General features: G+C 40.4%; 1 protein-coding gene across 1 annotated transcript; it reads right to left on the bottom strand.

Annotated features, from left to right (window-relative positions):
* Positions 1-7,183: 7,183 nt before the first annotated feature.
* Positions 7,184-9,183, bottom strand: LOC126272295 (BTB/POZ domain-containing protein KCTD9-like). Its single transcript, XM_049975059.1, is given in 2 exon segments — positions 7,184-8,810; positions 8,813-9,183. Coding segments are annotated over 2 exon segments (1,218 nt in total). The 5' UTR covers positions 9,009-9,183; the 3' UTR covers positions 7,184-7,788.
* Between the last annotated feature and the right edge of the window lie 4,505 nt (positions 9,184-13,688).

Raw genomic sequence — 13,688 nt, 5'->3', positions numbered from 1 at the left:
ACTAACATTCAAACCGTAATAGACTCATTATAAGCGGAATGTTAGCCACTAGCGACTTTCCTATGATCCAGGACCAGTAAAAAATTCATAATGTGATGGACGAAGGAAAGATAACATTCAAAGGAAAACGGCGTCGTTCTTTAATAACGCCATGGCTTTATCTGAACGCTATAGATGCGTAATAGTCTCTTCTCTTTAATCCATAACTTTAACCCTTCGAAGTTTACAGATACAATAATACAGATACTGGATTACTAATTAATCAAGCCACAGATATACTCGTATAGAAGGGATATTATTATGACTGACTTGACTACTGCCATAACAAGCAATGTATTTTAAATGACAATTGTAGAACGTTGTTTTATATCAGTCGCCATTTAACCAAATGATCTATCAAACTGTTTTAGTGGAGAACAGGGAAAAGGAAACTTAAAGCTATGTTAGAGATTTATCGTAAAGAGTAATAGAGATGAAAATTACAAGCAGATGTTTAGATTCACATTATTAAACCGCGGATCCGATTTTGCAATTAATAAAATTCCCAACACCAGTCTGCAAAACTATGAGGCATTCCTCCGAATTAGTGCCGAAGTAGATAAGTGTGGCAAGTCAATAAACTCGCGGTTGGGGACGAGATACATTTCTCTTAATCTGAAAATGTCAGTTTCCTTGTGTAGCAGACAGACTTTTCCACTAGCGTGTTGAGGCATTTCTTAATATGTAAATACTTCAGAACCGACCTAAGGAAAAGCTGTTAAGTCTACAGTAACCTACAGTAACCTACATCACATATCAGGAGAACAAAAATAATTGTCGTTATAACAGTGAATATCACATTCTTACAGATCATGCACGCCACTGGTCATATATGAGTGTGTGTTTTTTGTGTGTGATTGGCGACGTGCGATGTTCTAAAATTGTCGCACCTCACTGCCTCCATCATAAAAAGTTTGGATTGTGACTAGACTTAACAGTCGAGATGCGATACGAAATTTTGAGAAAAACATCCAACTGATAGCTAGTAAGTGACTGATGTGCGTAACACAGAGCACACTAGTAAAATAGTGGATAGATGATGGATGAGAAGAGATTTATGTAGTAGAGTGATATATACACCAAGGCTTCGCTTGTAGTTGTCTACTCATTTGACATATCATCTCCTCCCCTTCTCCATGTTCACCTCTTCCGCCACTGTGTCTCTGGAACCACCTCCCCTTCACACCTTTATCTGTTCATCTTGTCTTCCCTCTCCTTGTCCATCTCTTCTGCTCCCTCTCTCCCACCATATATTCCTCCCCATCCCTCAGTCTACATCCCCGCTCCCCATCTCTCTTTCATTCTCTTAGTCCCACACAGTCCTTCTCCACCGACCCACTACCCATGTACATTTTCCAACTAGCTCCAACAGGATGTGTCCACAGTGTGGGAACGTGAAAAGGATAGTTAATTATTGTTAGTCGGCTAGATGTCGAGGTGACAAGTACCGATGGCAAAGGACAATAAATAAATAAGGAGCGGATAATGTCTTCCACAAGTGTTGATAACATTCTCTGTCTGGGATTCGAACCTTACCACTGCTTAAGTTTTGAATAAAAGTCATCATCATCATTGGCGGCCAGAGGAGTGGAGAAAGGCTCAGAGCACTCTCTCACCCTTAGGGAGGGAAACTGCCCCTAAAAGGATCAAAAATCACCAGTGCTCACTCGCATGCGGTAACAGAAGGCAATGGAAACTACATTAAATAAACATAATGTGTATCCACAGGATACAAAAATGTCATGATGACCTCTTCATTGATAAAAAAATCCAGACCAGGCCCCCCATTCAGATCTCTGGGAGGCGACTGGCATGAGAAAAGTGACCAGGAGAAAATGATTGGCTATCTTATGAAAGGTTCTACGAGAAGTTTGAACATGGCTGAGAAGAGGGAAATGCTAAAGCTCAATCTTGATACAGTAGGGATCAGTGGAGTGAAAAGGAAAGAAGACAAGGATAGCTGGTCAGACAACTATAGGGTAATAGCAACAGCATCAGAAAATGGTATAATGTGAGTAGGATTCCTTATGAATAGAAAGATAGGCCAGAGAGTGAATAACTGTGAACAGTTCAGTGATAGAGTTGTTCTCATCAGAGTCGACAGCAAACCAACTCTGACAGCAAGAGTTCTCTGAACATGACGATGTTGCAAGCAGAGGATAAAGAGACAGAGAATGTACATGAGGAAAGCAAGTATGTATTGGGGGATGAAAATGTGATAGTCATGGCGATTAGAGGGGTTTGTATGGGAGGGAGTAGGAGAAAGGTTTGTGGGAGAATAGGGGCTTGGTAGTAAGAACGATAGATGGGAAAAACTAATCGAAATCTGCAATTAATATTAGCACAACAGTCCGAGATACAATTCGAGAGGGTTGGAGGATATGGGAATATTTTAAATAAATTGCATCATGTTGAAGCTGAAATTCAGAAACAAAATTTTTGATTGTAAGCTGTACACAGGAACAGATATAGATTTAGAGAAAAAAGTTATTGTTGTGGTCTTCAGACCTGGGACTGGTTTGATGCAGCTCTCCATGCTACTCTATCGTGTGCAAGCTTCTTCATCTCCCAGTACTTACTGCAACCAACATCCTTCTGAATCTGCTTACTGTAGTCATCTCTTGGTCTCCCTCTACGATTTTTACCCTCCACGCTGCCCTCCAATACTAAATTGGTGATCCCTTGATGCCTCAGAACATGTTCTACCAACCGATTCCTTCTTCTGGTCAAGTTGTGCCACAAGCTTCTCTTCTCCCCAGTCCTGTTCAATACTGCCTCATTAGTTATGTGATCTACCCATCTAATCTTTAGCATTCTTCTGTAGCACCACATTTCGAGAGCTTCTATTCTCTTCTTATCTAAACTATTTATCGTCCCTGTTTCACTTCCATACATGGCTACACTCCATACAGATACTTTCAGAAACGATTTCCTGACACATAAATCTATACTCGATGTTAACAAATTTCTCTTCTACAGAAACGCTTTCCTTGCCATTGCCAGTCTACTTTTTGTATCCTCTCTACTTCGACCACCATCAGTTATTTTGCTCCCCAAATAGCAAAACTCCTTTACTACTGTAAGTGTCTCATTTCCTAATCTAATACCCTCAACATCACCCTACTTAATTTGAATACATTCCATTATCCTCGTTTTGCTTTTGTTGATTTTCGTTTTATATCCTCCCTTCAAGACACTATCCATTCCGTTCAACTGCTCTTCCAATTCCTTTGCTGTCTCTGACAAAATTACAATGTCATCGGCGAACATCAAATTTTTTAATTCTTCTCCATGGATTTTAATACCTACTCCGAATTTTTCTTTTGTTTCCTTCACTGCTTGCTCAATATACAGATTGAATAACATCGGAGAGAGAGTACAACCCTGTCTCACTCCCTTCGAAACCACTGCTTTCCTTTCATGTCCTTAGACTCTTATAACTGCCATGTGGTTTATGTACAAATTGTAAATAGCCTTTCGCTCTCTGTATTTTACCCCTGCTACCTTCAGAATTTGAAAGATAGTATTCCAATCAACATTGTCAAAAGCTTTCTCTAAATCTACAAATGCTAGAAATGTAGGTTTGCCCTTCCTTAATCTAGCTTCTAAGATAAGTCGTAGGGTAGGTATTGCCTCACGTGTTCCAACATTTCTACGGAATCCAAAGTGATCTTCCCGGAGGTCGGCTTCTACTAGTTTTTCCATTCGTCTGTAAAGAATTCGCGTTAATATTTTGCAGCTGTGACTTATTAAACTGATAGTTCGGTAATTTTCACATCTGTCAACACCTGCTTTCTTTGAGATTGGAATTATTATATTCTTCTTGAAGTCTGAGGGTATTTCACCTGTCTCATACATCTTGCTCACCAGATGGTAGAGTTTTGTCAGAACTGGCTCTCCCAAGGCCGTCAGTAGCTCCAATGGAATGTTGTCTACTCCGGGGGCCTTGTTTCGACTCAGGTCTTTCAGTGCTCTGTCAAACTTCTCACTCAGTATCGTATCTCCCATTTCATCTTCATCTACATCCTCTTCCATTTCCATAATGTTGTTCTCAAGTACATCGCACTTGTATAGGCCCTCTATATACTCCTTCCACCTTTCCGCTTTCCCCTCTTTGCTTAGAAATGGGTTTGCATCTGAGCCCTTGATGTTCATACAAGTGGTTCTCTTATCTCCAAAGGTCTCTAATTTTCCTGTAGGCAGTATCTACCTCACCCCTAGTGAGATAAGCCTCTACATCCTTACATTTGTCCTCTAGCCATCCCTGCTTAGTGATTTTGCACTTCCTGTTGATCTCATTTTTGGGACGTCTGTATTCCTTTTTGCCTGCTTCATTTACTGCATTTTTATATTTTCTCCTTTCATCAATTAAATTCAATATTTCTCCTGTTACTCAAGGATTTCTACTAGCCCTCGTCTTTTTACCTACTTGATCCCTCAAAGCTACCCATTCTTCTTCCACCGTATTTCTTTCTCCCATTCCTGTCAATTGTTCCCTTATGCTCTCCCTGAAACTCTGTACAACCTCTGGTTCTTTTAGTTTATCCAGGTACCATCTCCTTAAATTCCCACCTTTTTGCAGTTTCTTTAGTTTTAATCTACGAGCAACTTGCCCTTACCTTTCATGCACTTCCTGTTTATTTTGTTTCTACAAGCTTTATGTTTTGGTATTCTTGAATTTACCTGCTCATGGTTTTATTGTTTTCTCGAGTTGATCAAATGAAGTATTTCTTCTGTTACCCACGGTTTCTCCAAAAATACATTCCTTGTATCAATATGTTTCTTTCCAGCTTCTGTGATTGCCGTTTTCATTGACATCCATTCCTCTTCAACTGACCTGCCTACTGACCTATTCCTTATCACTGAAAATATATCCTCAGGGATCTTCAAGCATGTACCTTCATTTCTTAGTACTTCCGTTTGGAATATGGTAATGATAAAGAGAAGGCTGAAGCTTATGAGACTAGTCAGGAAGAATCAGTGCGCAATGAAGAGGCAAATGGGAAAGTACATCGATGAAGGTGAGATGGTAGATATAATACTTAGTGTAGAATTTGACAGAGCACTGAAAGATGTAAGTAAAAACAAGGCCCCAGAAGTAGACAATATTCCGTTAGAACTGACTGCCTTAGCAAAGCTAGATATGACAACACTCTTCCATCTGGTGGGTAAGATGTATGAGGCAGGCGAAATATGGTCAGGGTTTAAGAAGAATATAATACTTTCCATTCCAAAGAAACCAGGTGGTGACAGATGTGAAAATCACAGAACTATCAGTTTAATAAGTCATATTTGCAAAATTCTACCTTTACAGAAGGATGGAAGAACTGGTAGAATCGGACTTCAGGGAAGATCAGTTTGCATTCTGGAGAAATGTAGTAACACATGAGGCTATGATGACGCAACGACTTCATAGAAGATAGGTTAAGGGAAGGCAAGCTACGTATATAGCATTTGTAGACTTAGAGAAAGCTTTTGACAATGTTGACTGGAATACCCTCTTTCAAATTCTAAAGGCGGCAGGGATTAAATACAGGGAGAGAAAGGTTATTTATCATCTGTACATAAACCATATAGCAGTTATAAGTGTCGAGGGACAGAAACAGGAAGCAGTGGTTGAGAAGGGAGTGCGGCAAAGCTGTAGCCTATCCCTGATGTTATTCAATCTGTATACTGAGCCAGCTGTAAAGGAAACAAAATAAAAATTTTCAGTAGGAATTAAAGTCCAAGGAGAATAAATTAAAACTTGGCGATTAGCTGATGACATTGCAGTTCTTACAGAGACAGCAAAAGGACGAGGAAGAGCACTTGAACGGAATGGACAGTGTCTTGAAAGGAAGATATAAGATGAACATCAGCAAAAGAAGAACTAGGATAATTGAATGTAGGCAAGTTAAATCAAGTGATGCTGAGGTAGTCAGATTAAGAAATGACACGTTTGAACTAAAATTATTGTTGCTTCCTGAGAGTTATTTTGGATGGCCATGGCGGGGCTGACTTTGTATTTGCAAAAGGGAAATACCTACGTTTTTATTGTATATCCGGATTTATGCCAAAATATAAGTACTGTGTACTTAAACCATCGTTTTCCATTCGAGGATAGAAGGCGCTGAAACAAGTAAATATCAAGTGCACCACTTATTGCAGTCAATGCCTGACACTCTTTATTTTGCATTTCATTCACAATATAAATGTAAACCTTTATCTTCTAGCAGTTTATATTAATGTTCAAACGTTACAAATTATAACGCTAGACATCAACATTCTGGCAAATAAAATACTTGTAAAACGAAACTTCCTGGCAGATTAAAACTGTGTGCCCGACCGAGATTCGAACTCGGGACCTTTGCCTTTCGCGGGTAAGTGCTCTACCATCTTTTTTTTTCACATGGCAAATGACATTTATTTGCTCTAGCAAACATAACTAAACATAACTACTTCAACTAAATTGCAGTCCTGATGTAGTGAATCGTGTGTATATTAACTGTGGCATAGGAACAGATATGTCAAGTACAAATTAGGGGATCAGTCACATAGATCCTCAGCAGTTAGCCTGATATTTTGGCCAAATTCACTTGCAAACAAATTACTAAGTAAGATATAAAGAAGAGGAACTCTGTTTTAAAATATGCACCAAATTATACGACCGCCATTTACGAAAATTGTTTAACAAGGTTTGTGTTATTAAAAACAGCCTACTGAAAGAACAATCTCAGTATTGTTATATTTGCAACAAAACATATGCACAGAATTTTCTATTGAAATTTTTGAAAAGCAGGCATCAATCTTACATCAGGGATTTCAGATTAGTCTTACAAGTCCTATTTTCGTTACAGAATCTGGATGTCAACTATTGAGGGATGCACATTCACACTCATTTAACACGCATACATAGTATGATTCTGATATGCTACAAAGTATCTTTCAATATTTTTCCTACTTTTAATCTGTTATTACAATGATTATTTAGATGGCTTTGGCTTTTAAACACTAATAATATATTCAAAATACAAAAATCAGAATCTGTAAGATATACACTATATTACACTGAACATATATAAGAAAGCATATACAAAATAGCATATTCAGAAGACGAAAACAACTGGAATATTCAAGTATGACAGCATTAAAAGTAAGTGACTGTGTATTATTAAGATACCATAATTGTGTCACTTATTCACAGCCACCAGTATAATCAGACCCGCAAAACTATCACATTAGATAGGGAAGAATTAACTATAAGTAACTGCAGCTTTGTATATGCTTCTTACATAATGAGATCATGCTCCTATTAGCATTATATTTGAACACATGTTCCAGTATATAACAAGAAATCAAATTCCTTGTATATTCAGACTCTAAAAATAATATTATATATCAGCTTGTACTATTTAATAATGCATTTGCAGCTAGTTGTAAAAAAAAATGGTAACAAAATTTGGTGACACTTCCTTCATAATGCATACTTTGCATTACATTTACACTGTACAATTTTCTTTCACTCTGAGGCCACTAGATACTAAAATATTTACAAATAAATATCTCCAGTGATAACATTAAAATGTTTCTGCTGTACAAAGGTTGCGATTTCAAAAGTAAATGTACACCATCCATTAACATCTTTCAACAAATATACAACTATACAATTATACAAAAAAACTTAACAAAGTTGCTCATGCCTCTGGAAAAGTAATCATATTATACAACTGACTGCACACGTTTCCACTACAATAGCAGCACAGTGATGGCCTAGCGTATAGTTTGTGACAAATGTAATGGTGTTAACATAAGCTCAAAGGCTGCATCCTTCAAATTTGCTCCCCGCAAATTAGCTTCATGGAGATCACTTCCAGAGAGGTCACAGTTCTCTAGATCAGCTCCGGCTAGCACAGCAGCTCGCAAGTCACAGTTTTGTAGATTGGCATTTTTTAAGGTGGCCACTCTCAGGTTTACACCAGCCATATTACTACCCTCTAGGATGGCTCCTTTTAGATTGACTCCCTCCATGTTGGCTCTGCTTCCAGCAGGGTCCTCAAAATTACATCCACGAAGACTTGTTCCCTCCAAATGGGCACACAGCATTTTGACACCAAGCAACTGAGCACCATCTAACTGAGCATGGCTGAGGTCTGCCCTCTCCATGCTACACCGGCTCAAATTTGCACCCAGCATCCGACAGCCATGGAGGCATGCATACTTGAAATTGATGTAGCGTAAATCTAAGCGGGATAAGTCTGCACCAGCTAAATTAACCCCCTGGAAACGCAGTTCAGCGGTGAATGGTGTGACAATGATGGCATTAACAACATCACGCCGAGTAAGAGGAGCATTATCTCTAGAACGTTGACCAGCTTGTATTAATGATTCCAACTGAGGAATCAATGATTCAATGCCAAAGAAGCGTGCCTCCTCCAATATTCCTTCTGGATTCACATTAGTATCAAAACTTAGTTGACCATTTCGCAGATAGTTGAGAAGTGGTTCAAAATATGTTGGACTTCTATCAATAAGATAAGCACCATTTTTGTCAACATTGTTAGGAGTCATTAAAAATCCATTGTCCCCTTCTGCAAACATTCTTGCTAGCATGCTCATGGGTTCCTTTGTTACCAATGTGCTCCTTGACGTGGTGAAGTATTTTCCGCCTACAATTAATGTCACCCACTCTGTGTTTGATTTGCTGCATGACGGCGTTTCAGTTCCAGAACTAACAGGTACGACCTAACTTGTTGCTGAAGTAGTGGCTGGTTTCACAGGAATAAAACCTTCCCCTCAGAAACGTATAATACATCATCGTCTCTAATAAGCTTAAGATCATCAATTTCGCCACCCTGAGATGTGAACAATCGTTTAGCTGTAAATCCAAATTTCTGGCTCGCTGCTGTCAGCAGTTCGTCCAGCGAATGTGTCACTAAAAATACCTTTCCGTCTACATCTGTTCCGTTTTTGAACAATATTACTCTCTTCATGCTTTTCTATCGACAAATTTTTGTAACTGTACTTGTCAAATTTCTCGGCATAAATGCTTGCAAAGATCATACATATCGCGACTACAGAGAGATCCGCCAGAACCTAGTCACGATAGTCTGTCATACGTAAATTGTTGTCGTTAGACATCTGGGACGATACTAGCGCTCCAAGCGGCGAGCAAGCGGATAATCACATGTGTCGTAAGGACAGTGTTTGTCACAGTCTAACATTGCCATCTGAGCTACGGAAGCACGACTCAGCCCTGCTGCTCACAGCTTTACTTCTGCCAGTATCTCGTCTCCTCCCTCCCAAAATTTACAGTAGCTCTCCTGCGAACATTGCAGAACTAGCACTCCTGAAAGAAAGGACATTGCGGAGACATGGCTTAGCCACAGCCTGGGGGATGTTTCCACTCCGCTGCAGAGTGAAAATCTCATTCTGGAAACATCCTCCACGCTGTGGCTAAGCCATTTTTCCACGATATCCTTTCTTTTAGGAGTGCTAGTTTTGCAAGGTTCGCAGGAGAGCTTCTGTAAAGTTTGGAAGGTAGGAGAAGAGATACTGGCAGAAGTAAGGCTGTGAGTACCGGCCGTGAGACGTGCTTCGGTAGCTCAAACGGATGTTTTACGACGTCCGCCCCGAGCAGATTCAACGAATAAAACCGAACAAAATGAGATCTAAAAAAAAAAAAAAAAAAAAAAAGGTGGTAGAACACTTGCCTGCGAAGGGCAAAGGTCCCGAGTTCGAGTCTCGGTGGGGCACACAGTTTTAATCTGCCAAGAAGTTTCATATCAGCGCACACTCCGCTGCAGAGTGAAAATCTTATTCTGGAAGAGACTTGTATGTTAACGTAGTTTTCTGTTCTGCACTGGATTAACTGTAATGATTTCCCAGACCAGCAGAATGTTTGATTTCAGCGACTATCCTCTAACCCCATCATCAGGGTGACTGATTTTGGTGTGTGTGTCTCCATCCAACCTCCATAACTCTCAAGCTGGCTACTACGAGGCTACCAGCGGAATACAAGTCACAACCATTGTAAGAAGGTAAAATGTCCATGAAGTTACAGTGACAGTGGCACTTGGATACTCGCCGAAATCAAGCACCTCAATGGCAAGGGGCTAGCCGAAATTAAGATTCCCACTGTTGAGAGATAAGAGGACTCACATCATCAAGCATCCCAATGGTGAGAGCCCGGGAGTCTCGCCGATATGAAGCATCCTAAAGAGCAAAGGAAACTATTGCATCCTCGTCGATGTTCCTAGATCATACTAAACGAAGTTTCTAACTAGATACTGAAACGGTTAACCATACTGCCTGGGGTGTCTCCAGAAACGTCTTCGCAGGTCATCATGGCCCGTTTTGAAGTGGGTCTCATCACTGAAGACAGTTCTATTCCAGTAAATTATATTCCAGACTAGGCGGTGGGGTATCAACCTGTCGCCCCCTATACGGCCCGGCAAACAGCTGTGATGGTGCGGGATGCCGCTTCTTTTCATAACAGGACCACTTTGGTTGTCATCTCGCAGCACCCTTACAGCACAGCGGGACATTGACGATATTGTACGCACCTTATTGATGCCCTTCATCGTACGCCATCGTGAGGTTACATTGACCTACATAATCCCCGACAGCACATGGCCAGATTTCTACCTTGGTCAGTAAAGTCACCGGACCTCTCCCCAATTGAGAACAGCTGGAGCGTGATGGGCAGGGCTCTCCCACCATCTTCGGATGTTAATTATCTATCGCAGAAGTTGGACAGAATTGGGCATGATATCCCTCAGCAGGACATTCAACAACTCTATCAGCGAATGGCAAACCGAATGGCTGCTTGCATAACGTGGTGTGCCAATGCATTGCTGATATTTTAAATTTGTGAGGCTCTTTCTTTTCAATAAAACACACATTTTTTCTGAAACTGTAGTCGCTTATTTTCCTGTACATGTACATCACATATATCGATTTCCGTCCCATTCGGATTATTTCCTCTGTGTTCTCTTCCTTTCTCTTTGAGTATATAACAGTATAATAACGGATATGCTTAAGGCAGTTCTAATCAATAAACCTTGTGGCTAATATAATTTGAATTTTTGTGTACCACATTGCCGTTAGGCCTCGTACTGCATTTTTGCAGGCCATTTATGTTTTAATCTGTTAGCAGGAGAGAGATGTCACGATGGTTTTCCACTTTTTCTAACCAATTTCTTATGCAGTGGATGATTTATGGCAAAGGATTTAAAACAAATTTTCAGCAGTTAACTGCATCACCTAACTTTTTCTACTCTTTTATGCTTGCATTGTAGACTAATATGCAGAGCTGCTGCAACCAGTCTTTGGTGTGAAGACGACAACAGCAGCAACGACTTTTTTTGTATACTTTCACTGAATTCTTCAAAGATCTATTTACAATACCAACCTTACAGAAGCCCGTCGGAGGTATTGACACGTATCAGGTTGGCTGTTGTTTTATGGGACCCTAATCATGCACCTGTGTATAACATTTTTGTACTTAGTGTTTGGGTCGATCTTTTGAAACTGATCTACATGTGCATCTACATCCATACTCCGCAAGCCACCTGACGGTGTGTGGCGGAAGGTACCTATCGTTTCTCCCTTCTATTCCAGTCTCAAATTGTTTGTGGAAAGAAAGATTGTCGGTATGCCTCAGTGTGGGCTCTAATCACTCCGATTTTATCCTCATGGTCTCTTCGCGAGATATACGTAGGAGGTGGCAATATACTGGTTGACTCCTCGGTGTAGGTATGTTCTCTAAACTTCAACAAAAGCCCGTACCGAGCTACTGAGCGTCTCTCTTGAAGAGTCTTCAACTGGAGTGTACCTCTCATCTCCGTAACGCTTTCGCGATTACTAAATGACCCTGTAACGAAGAGCGCTGCTCTCCGTTGGATCTTCTCTATCTCTTCTGTCAACCCTATCTGGTATGGATCCCACATTGCTGAGCAGTATTGAGGCAGTGGGCGAACAAGTGTACTGTGACCTACCTCCTTTGTTTTCGGACTGCATTACCTTAGGATTCTTCCAATGAACCTCAGTCTGGCATCTGCTTTACCGACGATTAATTTTATATGGTCATTCCATTTTAAATCACTCTTAAAACTTACTCTCTGATAATTTTTGGAATTAACTGCTTTCAGTTGCTGACCTGCTATATTGTAGCCTCAGTGAACTTCTGATGTTATCCATAAGGTCATTTATATATATTGTGAATAGCAACAGTCGTATGGCACTCCACTCCGCCACACCTGAAATCACTCTTACTTCGGAACACTTCTCTCCATTGAGAATTACATGCTGCTGTTATCTAGGAACTCTTCAATCCAATCACACAATTCGTCTGATAGTCCATGTGCTCTTACTTTGTTCTTTAAACGACTGTGGGGAACTTTATCAAACGCGTTGCTGAAGTCAAGAAACACGGCATCTACCTGGGAACCAGTGTCTATGGCCCTCTGAGTCTAGCGGAGAATAGCGCGAGCTAGGTTTCACACGATCGTCTTTTTCGAAACACGTGCTGATTCCTACAAACTAGATTTCTAGTCTCCAGAAAAGTCATTATAATCGAACATAATACGTGTTCCAAAATTCTACAACTGATCGACGTTAGATATATAAGTCTATAGTTCGAAGTCCTTCTTGAAAACGGGGATGACCTGTGCCCTTTTCCAATCCATTGGAACGCTACGCTCTTCCAGAGACCTATGGTACACCGCTGCAAGAAGGGGGGCAAGTTCCTTCGCGTACTCTGTGTCATATCGAACTGATATCCCAACAGGTCCAACGGCTTTTCCTCTTTTGAGCGATTTTAATTGTTTTTCTATCCCTTTGTCCTCTATTTCGATATCTACAATTTTGTAATCTGTGCGACAATCTAGAGAAGGAACTACAGTGCTGTCTTCCTCTGTGAAACAGCTTTGGAAGAAGACATTTAGTATCTCGGCCTTTAGTCTGTCATGCTCTGTTTCAGTACCATTTTGTTCATAGAGTGTCGGGACATTCTGTTTTGATCCCTCTACCGCTTTCACATAAGACATTATTTCAATCAGTTTACATCACTGAAGTAACAGCTACTTTATATACCGGAACATTAATTACGCTATACATAAAGGGAAACAAAGAACTTAGTTGCATGGAGTGAACTGACAAGATAAACAGCTGAATGCCACAAACATATTTTACACTAGAGTTGATTGCTAGCTCGAGCTGTCTAAATTTTTGCTATTTAGGCGTCTTCAACTACACAGTAGTAGCACTGGTTCAAAAATCGAATGGCTCTGAGCACTATGGGACTTAACATCTGAGGTCATCAGTCCCCTAGAACTTAGAACTACCTAAGGACATCACACACACCCTTGCCCGAGACAGGATTCGAACCTGCGATCGTAGCGGTCGCACGGTTCCAGACTGAAGCGCCTAGAACCGTTCGGCCGCCACGGCCGTCAGCACTGGTTCACCAGGCGTAGTTACGGTATCAGGCCTCGTTTGATTTTTCTTGTAAATATTATAATATGTTAATGACTGTATGCAGACAAGGATGACGTATCTAGCATTATGTGCAAGTTTGTTTTTCCCATTTTAGATCTCATCCGATCTTAAATCGAGAACTCATTGTTATTGACAGTGTATCTTGGAACCATCAATGAGTGTGGGGGAGATAG

The sequence above is a fragment of the Schistocerca gregaria genome, chromosome 5 (genome assembly GCF_023897955.1).
Source record: "Schistocerca gregaria isolate iqSchGreg1 chromosome 5, iqSchGreg1.2, whole genome shotgun sequence".
NCBI lineage: Eukaryota > Metazoa > Arthropoda > Insecta > Orthoptera > Acrididae > Schistocerca > Schistocerca gregaria.
The sequence above is the reverse complement of the archived record's forward strand: the minus strand, read 5'-3'. Positions and strand labels throughout refer to the sequence as shown.